Source organism: Pogonomyrmex barbatus, unplaced genomic scaffold (genome assembly GCF_055798465.1).
Source record: "Pogonomyrmex barbatus isolate J1 unplaced genomic scaffold, ASM5579846v1 scaffold3, whole genome shotgun sequence".
Classification (NCBI taxonomy): domain Eukaryota; kingdom Metazoa; phylum Arthropoda; class Insecta; order Hymenoptera; family Formicidae; genus Pogonomyrmex; species Pogonomyrmex barbatus.
The window spans coordinates 9,926,702-9,944,510 of record NW_028297127.1 but is presented as its reverse complement, the minus strand read 5'-3'; the positions used below and the strand labels follow the sequence as shown (position 1 = coordinate 9,944,510).

General features: G+C 43.6%; 1 protein-coding gene and 1 pseudogene across 3 annotated transcripts in view; one reads left to right on the top strand and one right to left on the bottom strand.

The window, feature by feature from the left end:
* The window catches only part of LOC105434197 (thioredoxin domain-containing protein 11), a 69,169-nt gene that overhangs the window by 42,926 nt on the left and 8,434 nt on the right, over positions 1–17,809 (top strand). Inside the window, exon 10 of one of the 2 annotated variants that reach the window (XM_089080064.1) lies at positions 11,712–12,636. The exons of the other annotated variant lie outside the window; for it this stretch is intronic. Within the exon in view, the coding sequence (XP_088936190.1) occupies positions 11,712–11,781 (70 nt within the window). The 3' untranslated portion in view covers positions 11,782–12,636. Of the gene's footprint in view, positions 1–11,711; positions 12,637–17,809 lie in introns of those variants that run through there. 2 annotated transcript variants of the gene reach the window in all.
* LOC148936047 (uncharacterized) lies at positions 15,442–17,668 on the bottom strand (annotated as a pseudogene). Its single transcript, XR_016139953.1, has 2 exons — positions 16,039–17,668; positions 15,442–15,678 (listed from the first exon to the last, which is right to left on the bottom strand). The product of XR_016139953.1 is annotated as an uncharacterized LOC148936047 (transcript).

Here is a 17,809-nt window from a genome sequence, read left to right as displayed (position 1 = left end):
AACCATTTCCGTACGTTTACGTACGATGGGAAAGGTTCAGAAGGAAGGCAGATGGATTCCGCATGAGTTGTCCGAAGACAACAAAAATCGTCGACGTGACACTGCATTTACTTTGCTTTCAAAGTTCCGGAAAAAAGATTTTCTGCACAAAATCATTACAGGCGATGAAAAGTGGATTCTTTATGATAACCCTAAACGTAGAAAATCATGGGTTGACTCTGGTCAGTTTTCGACATCGATGCCAAAGCCCAATATCCACGCCAAGAAGGTTTTGCTCTGTATCTGGTGGGATTGGAAAGGTGTGTTATATTACGAGTTGTTACAACCGGGTGAAATAATCACGGCAGACCGCTACCAACAACAATTGACCAATTTGAGCGATGCATTAAAAGAAAAGAGGCCATTTACTGGCCAAGGACGTCGTAAAGTGATCTTGCTTCATGACAATGCTCGACTACATGTTGCGAAAGCGACTCAGGACCATATCTTTGCGTTAAGCTGGGAACTTCTCTCGCACGCGGCGTATAGCCTAGACATGGCGCCTTTCGATTACCTATTCCGGTCGCTGCAGCATCATTTGGCTGATACACATTTCGTGAGATTTGAAGAGATACGAAAATGCATTGATGACTTTATCGCTTCGAAGCCGGTGAGCTTCTATCATCAAGGAATTCACAAACTATCCGAAAGATGGCAAAAGATCGTTGATGTAAACGGGGAATATTTCGCTGATTAATATTTTTTTGTTTGTTTTTGAATAAAGATTGAATTTTACCAAAAAAAGCTTAGACCTTTTTTGTGCACCTAATAATTTGCCAATATTTATTTCATTCGATTTATTTATTTGTATCCTTTCCATAAGCTCTTTGGCGGTAATATGAGAGGGTTAATTTTTTCCATTCGTTTTTTCCGAGATCATCCCAACTCTCGGGAATTTAACCTTTTAACGAGACTGAAGAATTAGTATTGTCGTTTTCCTTTAGACAGAATCGTGTCGGATTACGTAGTGAAATTTGGTAATTTCCCTCTTCATAACCGATGGAGTTGAAAAATGCTCGAGAAGTGCGGCAATTCCAGAATTATCTCTTGAAGTGATTCAACAATTTTCATCTCCAAGAAACTCAGAATTTTTTAAATTTTCGGACGAGATTTAGTAACTTCCCTCTCCGAGGATTTTGGGATGGGAGGATATCTCAGAGGAGATTGGGTAATTTCCCTCGCTGAGTATCGAAATTAAGATTTTTCTTTTTACTTCCTCTTATTTTAATTTCATTTTTATTTTCGACCTTTAAATTTTTATTAATTTTATCTCCATTTATGCAGGTTTTAATTTCTTTATTATTTATAATTCCGTCTTTTTTCGTCTTTGCATTCTCACTTTCATTCTTATTTTTATTTCCATTTTTATTTTCATTAACAATCTCAATGTCATTTATATTCATAATCTCGTCTTCCTCTCTACTTATTACATTTTTATTTTGATTTTCGTTTAACAATTCTTCTGTAGGATCAATATGTTTGGTTTCCCTTGAAAAGGAATTCGGGTGTGAATTTGTTAATTCTTCCTGATAATCTATCGTCTTTATTCTGGTTTCGCAAAAGTCGACTATCTCATTCAGAGGTCTAAGATTTATGGTCGGCACCCTGACTTCTACTTCTTCGTCCCGTGTGTTTATGATATTTAAATATGCTTTCCCCGAGACGTTTTCCACGATCGTGTCCCCTAGATAGATTCCGTAAGTTATTTTCAATTTCGGTACATATCCAATTTTGACATTAGGGTTGCCAACTCTTACATAAAATAACGATTCCGATCTGGGTGATACCACTATAGTTTTTGGCGAGAGAAAAGGTACTTGGATATCGGATACATCTATACATCCTTATGCGTAATCAATTTTCGATGTTTGTTTAAAGAAATCGTTGCCTAATATACCAGCTTGTGGTATTGGAAAATCGTTGGGTACTATGTAGAAATTTACTGAGGTGTCGAAAAGAGTTAGTGTAGTTTCGCCAAGAGTAAAGACTAATCATTTATTCCGTTTAATTTTAGAATGTTAGAATAATTAATGCGTACCCCCTCAGGTATAAAATTTTTCTTAATTATATTAGGTCCAGAACCGGTGTCTAACATAAGAGTTATGTGAGGAACTGTTTTTCGTATTTCTACCTGAACGGTCGCGACTATGTTTATCGAGGTTTACCACTACTGACCGAGCCTTCGGAGCGTTTTTTATTAAGGCGCCGAAGATGTCGATGGGCGTTCGGTCCCCTGTTGCACGCCCGGCTTCGAGGGGCCGTTGGAGTTTACCGAATCTTTTGCCATCCTTTGATTATTACTTGCGATGCGCAGTTTTCGAGAAGATGCCTTTGCGTTTTGCAATATCGGCAAAATGGTGTGTTATTATTGCTCGTAGTTCGATCCATTCTGGATCTGCAATCCCTAGCAGTATGTCCTGCATTATTACAATTTTGGCAAATAATTCTTGCTTTATTTTCTGTCGCGCGTAATTCGTTTTGCTTTTTCCAGCAGTTATTAGCTGAGTGTCCCTGTCTATCGCACCACTGGCAAATCAAGAGAGGCTTGTTTTGATTAGTACTACGGCATGACTTCGTGTTATGACCGGTTTTAAAGCACAATTGACAATCGTATTTTCTCGTATCACGTTAACAGTTCGACGTGATTGCGGGTCGCGCATTCGACATTTACTAGCATCGTGACCACGTTTTTTACAAATCTGACAAATTAGTTAATTTCGTAATTCTGCTGTGAATTTTGAATGAATTTTCTATAGTTACTGGCTAAATGTCCGTTTTTATAACAAATTTGGCAAGTTTCGCGTTGTAAGCTAATATTTTGCATTTTTGCGATATAAATCTGACTAATAATAATATACTATAAATAATGTAATTTTCTTTCTATGCGTATCGCGTCAGCTACAGTTGCTTTAACATTCATCTGTGGATTTCTTAATATTCTTTGTTCGATCTCCGGTTTTAACTCCTTGAGCATTTACATATGTCTCTTTCTAATGAATCTTTAATATTCTGTTCGAGAAGAGAAGGTTTTGAGCTTCCGAACTTCGAGGATTTGCTTCCCCAAAATTTTCACTCTATTCGCGTATGTTATTACGTTTTTGTCGTTCCCTTGATAGACACATCCCAATTCCCCTTGTAGTTGATAGACATTTTTCGAAGGATCGTAAATTTGTTTTAAATATTTAGTGATTTGGGCAACGTTGTTAAAGTCTTGATCCTGAATGGTTCGACGTGCTTCTCCGATTATACGTGTTCTAATAATTTTAGCAAATTGAGGTTCAGCCTCATCAGGAAGCATAGACCTCTTCGCAATCCTCGATAAAATAATTCAATGGAATATTTTGTCCGTCAAAGTATGGAATGGCGTACTTCAGCGTAGTGAAAGGATTATTTTGCGCCATTTTTAAAGATTCTAGGTTTTTTGCTTTTTCGTCAAAATTATCAAAATTATTACTAGCTGATGACGTTTCGCATGTGGGAATGTTAGATTCAAATGTTTTGCAAACAGTTTCGAATCGCTCCTCCGCTATCGAAGTATACCCAGAGAAAAGGTGACGTGTTTGGAAGCGTGGAATTTAGATGGAGTGGATGTGTGTACTGTTTTCGATGCGCCTGGTTTGGGTTTACCGCCACTCTCTAAACCGAATTTATAAAGTTCATCTACTTCGGACTTATTCGAACTTGACCTCGTACTCATTCCCGCTAAAGATCGCACTTTTTATATCCCGGACGAGCCCCCAATTTTTATTCTAGCTCTGTTACGTCCGGTTCTGGAGGAAAAGTAATACCTTCCGTCAGGAGGAAGAGAACTCGGGTGGACGCACGGAACCTTTTCTGCTCTCACAGATCGACGTTGTGAGGTCGATCCGCGATTCGAACGCGCGTTAAAGGGACAGGAATCGGGTCAGCGTCGGTGACGTTATAACCCTTAACTGTGCCAGCGCTATCGGTGGTCCGTTTTTTGGTCAGAGAATCGAATCTCTTTTACCAGGGATGGACCTTGTGCGATCCTCAGGGAGCCGTGAACGGTTTGGGGTCAAGTTTTTGGATAAATAAATCGAGACGGAATCCGAGTTAACTGATTTAATAATAATAAAAAAAAAGGAAATACAATATGTTAATTCGCAAATTTTGCTGTGTACATTTGAGTGTAGAAGTACTCGTTACAAAAAATTTTATACATAAAATTTCTAATGATAATAAATAACAAAACAAAAAATCTGGTATTTATATACCCAATTGTTCCAATCGGGGCAAAAAATTGGTGATCGCGAGCATATCGATGAGATCGGGTTGCAGGTGTGGCGGAGGATTAGGGTGAGCGCTGCGGAAAGCCTTTACAAGGTAGGGAAGAGGTCACGGGAAATGTACATAGGGATGATATCGTTAACTTGGTGTCTTGAGATTTGACCCAAAACTGTCTGTCGGGTTTAAATTTTCTTTTAATGAAAAAGGTTCCAGGAAGTGGATGGATGGGAGAGCGGGGAAATTGACGGACGAAGAACTTCTCCACGGCGAAGTTCTCTGGAGTACATTGCTTCTCGAAATCTGTCGCGGGCGGTGGCGTATTGTTGTAACGAGATGTTAGCGAGTCTCGGTTCTATGTCTATTAACTCCGCGAATTCCTCGGCGTGTTCGGTTTCGCGACGAATCCGTTTATTTAGCTTTTCTCGACGGTGTCGCAATGCCCATTTCGTTGGGTTGTTCGGGATGGCTTTCGTTTGGTTCACTACGTAAATATAAGAGTTAGATGAGAGGGAGTGTGAGGTGAGAGTAGAAAGAAAAAAAAATATTTGAGGAATCGTGATAAGGCAGCTTCACCGAATTAATCGGTGGCTTGCCAGGTTAGAATGTTGGAGTGTTTTGTAACAGCAGGGCCGTTACGTGTATAAAATATATACATATATATATATATATATATATATATATATATATATATAGATAGACGCTTGGCTTATTATCCTGCACTACCTATTCCGCTTGCACGTACACCGCTCGCGCTATCGCACTCGCTTGCCTGCAGGCCGTACGCGCCGTCTCACTCACGCTATCTCTCACGGTGCCCCACGCGATACCGACTCCCCACTACCGGACTGACAGTGCGCAGTGGGGAACGCTGGCCGGGTATATAAGCCCTGCCGGCCGAGACATCGGGACCAGATCCCATCCTGCGATCCAACTCCTGACACCGACCTGATCAGTACCTACTACCCCTCTCCAAGGGGCCAAAGTTTCGCTTGGCTCTGCCGGGTTTCACCGGCTTTCTCTACCTTCGGGCTGAGGTTTCACTCAGCTCTGTCGGATTTCGCTGACTCCTGTCACCGCTCCTCTGGCTGAGGTTTCACTCGGTTCTGTCGGGTTTCGCCGACTTCTGTCACCGCTCCTCGGGCTGAGGTTTCGCTCAGCTCCACCAGATTTCGCCGGTTTCCGTTGCGAAGGCAGGGCTCGACGTGACACTCAGCCCTGCTCGCAATACCTAGACGTCCCGCCTGACGTTAGCTCGTAAGTGCATGCCAGTAAAGTCGCTAGTTATAAGTCGGTAATTCGACGATCTTTAGTTGTAACTGCGCCGTAATGATTAAGCCGTCATCGATCGCACGCCGCACCTGTCTAGCGCTTTGCGTCAACTGCTTTGCGTCAACCGTTTTGCGTCTCCGCTTTGCATCTCACTTCCTGCTGCTGCCAACTACATTGCGACATCTGGCCCTGCACGCTGTATCTATCTTTTGCTAAATAAACTATCTTTTTCACGTCAATCTGTGTTCTCGTAAGCTTGAGTCTCCCCTCCTCTCGAACCCGGACACCGACGAGCCGATCCGAGCGTCGAGCGAGGTGACCGCGTCACAGTTTTAAGGAAATAAATATGTTGAGGTCGCGAACCAAACAGCCAATCTACCGCGGGAAAGAGTGATAAAAATGGACTTACTTTTGTTTTGGCGGGCGCTGGTGATGGATGAGAGGTGTGGTGCCTAGGCTGGATCATGGATCGAATCACACGAAATTGAAAGAATCACGCACAGATTCTAACTGAGAAAAGAAATTTTTGCGACAAGCTCGGATGGTCCCGTCCGTGAAGGCGTGAAGCGATGAGAAGCGAGAAGAGGGCGATCCGCTCCAAGTCGTTTTTCCGAAAAGGTTCCGAAGGGATGGGAATATCTGAGGACGTGATAAATTTCCGCGTTGGCTTGTCGAATGATAGTTTGGAAAAATTGTGTGAGTATAGAGGAAGGAGGGGAGCGGTGTTCTGTGAATTGTGGTTGTTTTTATATTTCCAGATTTCCTAGCGAATGATGGAATTAGTGAAAATTTTCCCGCTATTCCACACCTTCAATCATTCATTGGTGTGGCCGCCAACGGCCGTTAATCGTTTCTTCTTGATTGGCGTTTCCCTTAGTTTCCCTACCAATTTGGGGAGTGTCACTCTCGAACGATCCAATGCGTTTCTTATCCGTTAAGAATTTGCTTTTGTTAATATATTTTTTTATTGGTATGTTATAAACTTGTCGGTGCCGACAAAGCTGTCTATCCCAAGAATTATATATTTTTTTTTGATAGTGAGACGTATCTCGAGAGGAATTTTTGTGTATTTATTTAGAGTTTCTTTAGATTCGAAGCGCTTCATTTTCTGATTAGCAGCTGTTGTCTTTTTCCGAAAGAGAAGAATTCGTGAAATCCCCCGGACGTAACATAGCCATCTTTAATATTTTGTCCCAATTCTTGTATTTATCGACGAATTGTTTTAGATATTCCCACAAGACGTGGTGGGACCTTTCTACCGAGCCATTAGATTGCGGTTTGTATGCGGTGGTTCTGAATTGTGCTATCTTGAATTTCCGCGCCACGTTTTTCATTAGTGTGAATTTACGAAGTGTGTTCCCTGATCCGTTAGGATCGCTTTGGGCGCGCCGTGTACACAAACATACTTGTTTACAAAGGCATCGGTGACATCGATGGCGGAGATGCCTTTAAGGGAAATTGCGGATGAGTGTTTGGTGAGCAAGTCTTGTACATTGAGGATATACGAGTTGCCCGGACGCGTGGTGAGCAACGGACCCATGATATCCATGGATACTTTATCGAATGCCTTGTCAGGTGTATCGGTTAGCACCATGGGTTGCCTAATCTTTATGCGCGTTAATTTATTCAACTGACAACTCTGACAATTGGTTATGTATTGACTGATCTGCTCCTTCATATCGGGCCACGTGTATCTTTCTCTTATTCGCGCGAAGGTTTTTGTTACACCCTGGTGTCCTCCGAAGACGGACGCGTGATATTCTTCGATTATCTTAGGTCTATCGTCCACGGATGGGATGGCAATTTCGTTGGTGCAAACGTTTATTTCTAAATCTTGATCCCATAGCACGGTGCGAAGCATCTTATCTATTTTTGAAAATGGGACGCCGTTCACATCGCTTTTGCAGATTGAAATAGTTCGCAGGCCCAGTTCACGACTTATGTCGGTCAGTAAACTGATGGCTTCCCGAATACTGTCGAGGATCGTGAGGGAAGAAACGTTTCTTTCGACGGGGAGCGCGATGATGTGTTTATTGCCTACACTTCTTATCTTGCCGCGCCCGATGCCGTCGCAGGGTTCAGGCAAGAGTTTTTGTTTACTTAGATTTGGGACCCCAGATCGCATGGTTCTCCCTGTACGTCAACGAACACAACTAAGTTATCTTTCCGTTTACGAGGCTATCTCTGATCTCTCTTATTCTAAGAAAATGTGACCGGTACAGTACGTTATCGGCGTCGAATAAGTTTTCATTTTCCGTTGTGTCGCTCTTGCATTCGCTAACACTGTCATCGGTGTCCGTTTCAGAGGTATGCTCATCGGGGTAATCAAGGTTATCGTTTATCTCACTGCCTTCGCTGGCGGCCATATTCGATTTTCTGTTCTCCGCGGCGGTAGGTATTCGCGGATTTCGCGGTGCGGGGCCGTCGAATAACGGTTCATCGGAATCGCTCTCATTCGTTTCAAGCGGCGGTTCGCGTGTCCCCGCGAGGGGAAGCGTCTGCACCACAGGATTTTGCGACAGCGCGTCTGCATTGACATTCATCTTTCCCGCCTTATACATCACTTCATATTCATACTCGGCAAGCTTTAGCCGCCAACGCATTAGTCGCGATGTCGGGTCTTTAACCGAGTGGAGCCACGTCAACGGTTTGTGATCGGCTGGAATTTATGGCCATAGAGGTACGGTCGGAAATAATTCACACAATAGACTAGGCCTAAAAGTTCCTTTTTAATAGTTGAATAATTCTGTTCAGGCGGGATCAGCAGTCGAGAAGCGTATGCTATAGGGAGGTCCCTGCCTATCGGTCCTTGGTTGAGTATCCCACCGATAGCGAATTTGGACGCGTCAGTCGTCACGATGAAAGGTTTGGTGAAGTCGGTACTGTAATAACGGTTCCGAACAGAGGACATCCTTCAGCATTCCGAACGCGTGCTCCTGCGAATTCCCCCACTCAAATCGCGCTTCTTTCTTTAATAGATCGGTCAGAGGTTTCGCTGTCTTTGAGAAGTTTGGTATAAACCGGCGATAGTAACCGGCGAGCCCCAGAAATTATTTTATATTTTTTGCTGTGCGTGGGCACGGAAAGTTCTCTACCGCGTGTATCTTCTTAGGGTCGGATTTTACTCCGTCCTCGCCTATTGCGTGGTCTAAGTACGTGACTTCCCTTCGCAGGAACTCACATTTGTCTGGCTGAAGATGGAGCCTCGCGTTCCTCAGCCGATCGGCTAAGCTATTAAATTTAATTTCATGTTCACGCAAGGAACTGATGTATATCACTATATCGTCTAAATATACAAACATTTCCGTCTCTTGCAACGGTTAGTACCTGGTCCATAAGTCGTTGAAACGTCACCGGGGCGTTCTTCAGCCCAAACGGCATCGTTTAAAATGGTAGTGCCGAAAGGGTGTGGAGAAAGCCGTTTTCGACGCGTCCGACTTATGCATCGGTATTTGATGGAAGCCTGAAGCAGGTCAAAGATGCTGAAATACTTAGCGCTTCCTAGCTGATCCAATATCTCGGTGATATTGGGGAGGGGGTACGCGTCCCCTATCGTTTTTGCATTTAACGCACGGTAATCGATCACCATACGCCAGCGTCGATTACCCTGAGAATCGGGTTTTTTGGGCACGATCCATAGGGGAGAGTTGTAAGGCGAGTTAGAATGCTCGATAACATCAATTTCTAGCAATTTATTAACTTGTTTAGTGATTTCCTCCCTGTGCATCGGCGGAAATCGGTATTGCTTCACATTCACGGGCACGTTATCCGTAGTAGTTATAGTGTGAGAGGTCGCGTCCGTATATCCCAGCTGGTCCGCGGGGAGAGGGTCGGCATTTTCTCTAATAAGGGTGTTAACATGCTCTGCCTCTATGAGGTGGCCTAGCCTAAGCAGACCCTGTACCTCTGAAATTCTATCGAGTTCGCGCGGTGCCTCTTTCGACTGCGGCACGATGGTGCAATTGGCAGCGCGGGTTTCTTGGGAGGGTTTTTGAGCGATCAAATCAATTTCTTCTAATTGGATCGTTGGGATGGCGATTTCGTGGTCCGATTCCGTCGTATTTACGATGTATGTGTAAGCTTTTCCCCCTCTATTTGTTACGATTGCCTCCCCTAGGAAGACTCCCTCCGCGACGCTAAGTCGCGGGAGATATCCGACGTCGGTTTCAGTTAGAGACATTGACGCAAAAGGCTGCTCGCGAACGGGTGGGAGTGAGAATATTTCTTTGATGCGAGAAGGGCAGCCTGATTCCTCGCCACTCGACCATGCCGCGGCCGAAGTCGATGGTGGCGTCGTCACAGAGAAAGTCGGATCCTAAGATCCCTTCCTGCGCGATAGGAAAATTATCGGCAGTGTGCAATGTTATTTTATGACCCTCGAATTGAATCTTCGCTGACCCTAAGGTCTCTATCCTTTCGTCCGTGATTCCAGTGAGATAAATCGTGTCGTTTCTTAAAACAGGAGTGTTCGGATGCAAGCTTTTTCTTTATGAAATTTAGGTATGGTCCCTGTGTCAACCATGAAATCGGTTGCTCCTACTAAACCGCTAGCGGATAGTGTTACGGAGGGGGCATGAGATTGCTTAGGCGGGTTTAGGATTGCGATCCTGATGCTTCTTCGCGAACCGTCTCCACCGCGTTTACCGGACGCGTGTTCCTCGGAGGATCCGCGCGCGCTGCGTCCGTTCCGCGGGGCGGATCCCGACCGTTTCCCTGCTCATTGAGGCGGCTATTGTTATATTGCCGTTTCCGGCACTCTTCGATTTTATGACCGCGATTTTTGCAGTACCTGCATCATTTGTCATTTCGCGATGATCCGAAATCGCGCGAGCCTCGATCGCCATCTCTCGGCGCCGGTGGGTCGCGTCTCTCATGGCGCGGCGCGGCTTGCTCTACTTCGTTACGGCGTTCGGGTCACTCGGAGGGGCGACGCGGCGGGTAGTTTTGTTCGCGATTTCTATATCCATTGTAACATGGAGGCGAACGTCGCCTTTCCGGTGGTGGCGTTTGTCTGTAACGTGAGTTATGTCCCGTGCTCGGTTCGAGCGATCGCCGGTGCGTGTCGAATGTTTGCCTAGGCGGTTGTCCCAGCGCGGGATGCCCATAGCGTTGCCGTTCGATTTCATCGCATTTTGCGATCACCTTCGCTGCTGCGAACGGCTCATGGTAATGTTCCGACCGTAATTGTAAGCGGTACGGTGTAGGCAATCCTTCGCAAAAGCATTGGGCTGTTAGCTCATCTATTTCGCGGGCCGTTGCGGAGTCTAGCATTCCGCGGGCGCGTCGTTCCCCGTCCCTTATCGCGGACCTGAGTTCCTTGACACGATCTATATAGTCTAGCTATGCTCATTAGGCCGAAGGTGCACGGCGGTCAACTCGCCGCTGCATTGAACCACACCGAGCCGAAGGCGCTGTTGAGTAAATCGGAGATTGCGTCACGGTATCGCACGGTCCGCAATCGCGGAGTGGGCGTGGTCCCGCAATTTAGTCATTAGTAGGCGCGTAAGTGGCCTTTCGTAGTGGGGGGCAGTATCTCGCGGACCTGCCTATAAGCTCCGAGGAATTTAACGGGATGTTATACCCATCGAAAAGTGGCACGTATTCGGTGGCCTCCCGATAAGTAACCTTTGGGACGGCGGGGGTTCGGTATTCGATTCGTTATGGTCGCTGAATAGCACGGGCGTCTCGGTGAATCGTTGTCCCGCCGGCAGGCTAGGGCTTCGCAGGGGTGAGTCGCGGCGCGTGTCCATCTCGTGCCGCATACTGTTTAGCTCGGCGCGTAGCGATGCGAGCATCGCTCATTTCACGTATGGCGGCTCGACTCTCTTCCGCGTCAGCGTGGTCTCTTTATATGGCGGCGTTTTCTGCCCGAACTCTCTCTTTGTCCCTGTGCAATGCGTCGGCGTCGGCTTGCAATTGCGCGGCTCATTCCTCTTGCACGGCGCGAACGCGTTCGAGTTCCTCTTCAGTTCGAGGTTTTTTCGCGTTCTGTCGGGTATTCATGTTAACTTCCCTATCTCCCTTTATTGGCGTATGGAGCATATGAACGCGATTATTACCGCGCGAGTGTGGTGCGGGTCGGTGAGATGTATCGAAACGCTCGACTCTCCCGATTAACGTATCCCACCGCTGTCACCAGTTTTGTTACGTCACAGGCAGCGACGGTCCGCGGAAGCAGAACGCCGCGTAGCAATGGACAAGGGGATCACGTCTGCCGGTTGGTAACGCTGCCAGCGATCGAGCGGCAGATCGCTAGCGACGAATCGGTCGAATTGGGAGAGGGTATTGCGTACACCTTTCTGCTACAGGGAAGATCCTGACCCCTTGTTATTCTTCGCGTTGAAATAGCGAGAGAGAGAAATTCAGCAAACGTCGCGAAATGATGATGTCAGATGCGGGGTTGGTTTTGTCAATGAAATAACGCCCTTTGACGTTTTCGACTATTTCCCCTTCTTCCCTAAGTACTTGCAGGGCGACCATGTATACCTCAAGACACGTGTCGCAATGCTCTATCTCGCGAATAATCGAAAGAGGGGCGTGGCAGCACTCGCAGAAATCCAAAGGTTCGGTGTATCCGAATTTAAGTGAATGCGACAGGGCAAGGCGATATATAAGAGAGCTCTCGGGTATCAGCTCCTTGTAGCGGTAGCAAAGAACTTCCGCGCTATTAGGAAAACTGCTGGGGGCCAAATTATTTACCCGGCGATAGCCGAAAGAAGTGATACAGCGTACTAGGCTAGCGCGATGACGAAAAACCGCAGCTGGATGAGTGCGCGAGTCGAGGGAAGCATATCACGATGGTTAATTAATAATTTCCGCGAATGCAAGACGCGTTTATGCATATTGCTGAATAATGTTTCAGAATATTTTCTGAACTAGGAGTTTGAAACGAATATTAAAATGTGCACTTCCCGAGTGAAATCGTCGAGCGAGACGAAAACGGTACCCCCAAAAAACAAAGGGTCGGTCGTAAAACCCTTTTGTTGGTTCAGCCGTTGAACCTATATGAACGCGTTCGGATGATGCTTCTAGAAAATTCTCGATAGTTCGAATGACGCTTCTAGAAAATTTTTGATAGTTCGAACGACACTTCTAGAAAATTCTCGATAGTTCGAATGACCACGTGCCGAGTACGCGGAGAACATGCATGTGTATATCTTCAGTTTAGTAATTTATTTAACAAAGTTTATTTAACAAAGTTAGCCACTTACCTTTCGGTGCGCGCTCTCTACAAATATTCTGCGAGAGAGATTCGCGGCTGGAATAGGAGTTTCTGGGCGATGTTGCGAGGAGAGCACGGCGCCGACAGAGCACTCCAGAGGCGGTCGTGAACTAGGAGTTCGTATTCTGCGTCGTAGTTTACCTTCTCGCCGATAACTTCGTTGTGATTAAAAATTGCTGCCACGTGGAGATCGTATTCGTGGTGACGAAGCGTGGTCTTGAGACCGGCGCAATTCTTCCTGCCTTTCGGCATTCGCGTGAGGCTTCAATTATTCAATTGTTAAGCGGATATGAAATAAAAAATGACGTCCTGCTGCGAACCGATTCGCGTTGCGTATCGACTTCGCGTGGGAACGCTTGGATCTATTGCGGACAAGAATTTCGAGCCTCCGTCGTGATAAGTGCGGATGAACGCACAACACCTGCTCCGGGAGAACCTTGGCGTTCTTGCTATAATGGACGATGAATTAATTTCGAGAATTGTTTAGTAGCGCGTGAAACCTCACTACCTCGCGAACACTTTCACTAACCGATGCGGTAACGATATATACGAAAGAATGAACACATGGAAATTCAATTATAGTAGCAATATATTTAAACATCTAACTCAAGGTTACACTCACGAAATATTATTCAATAATACAAAATAAACGATTGAGATTATTTATTTAAAACTAGGAATCGAAATGAAATACAAATTGGAGATTGAACTAACTACGAACTAGAGATAAAACTAGGAACTAGAAATAGGACTACGCACTAGAAATTGAACTGCGTACTAGAAATAGAAGTGAGACGCTCGCAATGCTAACTCCTTGACGACGCACACGAGAGTGTTCGAGTATGGCCACGCGCTGTAGCGCGTGCTTGCGGCGGCGCTGTCGCGCAACATGGCGTGGGTACGCCAGCGCACGTGACGCGGTGTCGCAACGGAGGGACAGTAATGATAATACAGCAATAGTAATACAGTGACGGTAATACGGTAATAGAGTGACGGTAAAACAGTGATGGTAATATTAGTGCAGTGGTTTATTGGTGATTGTAGGTGGCGTCGTAGGATATTGGTGATTCGGAATGTTTGTAATGTAGGTGGTATTACAGAGCGTTGGTAAGGTAGAGTAAAGGTGTCGCCAATATATATTGTAATTATAAAGTAATTGCAATTGACGCATTAACTATTAATTAAAATTAGCTTTTAGTCTAATGGTAGCGATAGTTAGAATCGAAGGTCGGTATTATAATTAGGTGTTATAGTGTAAGTACAATGGGGTTATAATATAATAGTCGCGATAGTTATTTAACAGAAGGTAGTACTTATTATTATTGGTACACTTAGCATTTATGGTTATTTGGTTATGGTATTAACAATTATTTTAATAATCTTACGAGTATAGCTAAACTAAGAGTTCGTTTATTTAATGGCTTATGTCTAATACATAGGGGATATATATGTATATAACGGCGCGTCGTATCGCGCGTTGACTGGAGAGCCGACCATTACCACTCGAGGATCGACACGGTAATTTACTGTGGAGGCGCTACTGCGCAAGTGAAATAAAAGAAGGAAAAAGAAAATATACCCGGCGGCTCTCCTGACGTCACACAAGCCTTCCCAGCTCCAAAGAATCAGAAAAATATCAAGCAATTTCTCGGCTTAGCCGGATATTACCGAAAATTTATACTCGACTTTTCTAAAATCACGAGGCCGCTGACGGCACTTTTAAAAAAAGAGAGCAATTTTATTTGGGAGGAAGATCAACAGCAAGCTTTTATCTCATTAAAAAACCCATTATGTACGAAACCATTACTCCAATATCCAGACTTTACGCGACCGTTTATAATCACTACAGACGTATCTAATTATGCCATAGCAGGCATATTAAGTCAGGGAACAATAGGAAAAAACTTGCCAATAGCATACACGTCTCGAACACTTAACACAGCCAAAAACACGAACAAAATTACTCGACAATCGAGAAGGAACTACTAGCCATAGTATATAGCGTGAATTACTTTCGCCCATACGTATATGGGAGGAAATTCATCTTAGTGACCGATCATAAGCCTCTAACATGGTTAAATTCAGTAAAAGATCCAACCTCTAAATTGGCACGATGGCGATTTAAATTAGCAGAATACGAATACGAGGTAATATACAAAGCCGGGAAGAGCAATGTAAATGCAGATGCCCTTTCCAGAAATTCAGTAATCCAGACATTACCATTGAAACAACGAGAAAAATCAAATTCCACATCCGACGATGATTCCGACGAGTCACTATATCACGCTCGAGCGGCAGATAAACCGAACAAAGGAAGCGCGAAAGACAAAACAGCGATAAGTAATGACGACGTCGACAGCGATGACTCACGATCCGAGATGCGTAATTTCTCTGACGATGATAGCAATAGTTCAGATAACGAATCATTATTCGAAAGCGCAAATATAATGGTACAACCCCACAAAGAATTTTTAACAGAAATTAACAGTCATCTAACTCAACGAAGAGACAATGTAGCAATTTTCATAATGAACCAGGGAGAACCGATAGATCAGAGAGTGCAAGATTTAGCCAGACACAATTTAATACCCGAAATAAAAAACGTTGAGATAGGAAAGGTTAATACAATAATGTACCGTTTTTTATTTTCTATTACTTTAAGGGGGCTTTCACCTTTGCCGGCCATAAAATTAGCCTATTTTTACGAATTTTTTAAAGAAAATCTGTTATACATAGAGATATGCGGTTTTTTTTAAGAAATTGTTTAACATTTACACGACAAAAAAAATATTTTTTATTTATAAAAAAATGCGTTTTAATTCCTCCAAATGGTGATTGAAATAGGGGTCATCGGAAAAACACGCCTCCATGGCGTCCGTGATTCAGCCTCTCCAAATAATCTGAAATAAAAAATCCAACGATTTTTATTAATTATATGAGTCTCGTTATGGCATGAACCAGAATGAAGCCAATTGCATGAAATTTATAAAAAATACGGCAGTTTAAAAAAAAATTTAAATTTTTGTCCGAAAAATCTGTTACATTTTTGTCTATAACAAATCGAATTTTTGTTGTAAAAACTTAATCCTGGTTCACGCCATGCGCAAAAGTGTTAGGATTAAGAAAAAAAAACTACATTTGATTATCTTTATTAGTTTCTTAGTTATCACGGACGCCAGCTCGAAAAACATGGTTTCGAGAAAAACGAGTTTAAAGTTTTAGTTTGACTTTTTTCATATATAACACAAATTTCAGCGCACTTACGGTTAATCTGCAATACCAGGTCCATATAATAGTCCCTCTGCTTCTTCAAAGAAATCGTTTTCTGCCAGTTTCTCCAATCGCCGAGCTGTTCTGGCTTCTTGTGAAGAATTTGACGTGCGACGATTTGCCTGCCTCACGCGTTGTCTGTCCTTTTCGTCGGCACATAGCTTTGCTATTAGTCCAATACGGATTCCCAATATGTTCATTATTAGCAATAAACTTTTAAATCCGTCATTGAACGTACAGGTTGCCAAAAATGCTGCGACAGATATAATTTTTGCACCAGAAAAGACGGTGGATCATGATGATAATTTTGAAACGTACTGTTAGCTTCTGCGACGCGCCAGCTGTACCAAGAATTTGATCCTGGAGGACAATGAGAATGCATGGGCTCTTCATCGGTTGATATTTTATGATAATATGTCGCCCATATTGCATTTTTCATGTCGAGCAAAGACTCTGTATTTCGTCGTATTGCTAATCCATAGTAAATAGTGAGGTCTTTAATTAATTTTTCCGTTAATTTTCCTGCTCCCTTTCCACCAATACCTTTGTGCGATTTTTTGGCATTTCTCAATCTACTCCCCATACGTTTTTGAACGTGTGCAATGCATTCTTTTTTCTTAACCAATAATTTGTCTTCATATGGGTTTTCATTGATTAAACTTTTGAAAGTTTTGCTGTCCCCATCACCTATATAATTTTCGTACATAACGCCGTGTAAATTTTGAGAACGTTGGAACATTTCAATAACGCCGTCGACTTCCATTTTTCCAGCGCTTCCTGAATGATTGATCGTACACTGTTCTGCGTGTTCCTCTTGCCACAATAAATCTTCTATAGAATTGTCATGTTTTCGAAGTGAACATGCTTTACAAAAGCTAGATTTAACCACAACGTCTACTATCTTGTTTGTGTACTTTCCGATCAGTGTAACAACACCAAATAAGGACGAAAAACCTCTTTTGCTCCATGTACCGTCACCAGATACAGATAAATGTAACGGTTCGTACCTGCTTTTGTATTTTCATCGATTTCTTCTTTTGCGGCGTTTTTCAAACTAAGATCGTGCACAGCTTGCGCGGCGGTGTAAATGTTATCCATAGCAGTATAGTACATGCGCGTAGTAAAGCCATTGCATAAATCCATTAAACCACAAAATATATTTAAGCCACTCAGGCCAATGCCCAAAATGCGCATCACAAACACTATTCGTCGATTAATTTCAAACGATCGATTGTTAATAAGAGAACAAGACTCAATGCTTTCTGTTTTGCAGCTACACTCAACGACTAATTAAAATCCTAATCCCATTTCTCCAGCCTTACTGAAACGAACTTCTTTTTTGCATATTTTGCACTCCAGTATTTCAGTTAATTTGGGAAAAATCGATAAAAAACTAATAATACAATAACTTTGCAGCACATCCACTCGCACGTCATGATCACTAGATGTTTGCAGTTTTTTTGCCGATGTACTGGCACACTCCGTTTCGTTTTCACTTGAATGTTGATTCCCGTAGAATCGCCGTTTCTTTCCTTTTTTTCCAGGTCGAGTACTACTAGTTTTAGAAGTTTTCTTATCGTGGAACATTTTGAGAACACGTTTATTCAACTGACGACAATGCACGACAAAGAACAAGGTTCAAGCAGTTCTAACGGCTTTCTATCTGCTCCTAAACTATTTAGTATATAGAAGGTAACACTAAGGTTCCTTCTGGACTGATAGAAATCAACATCTACCGATTTTCTCTGAATAGTAACCTGA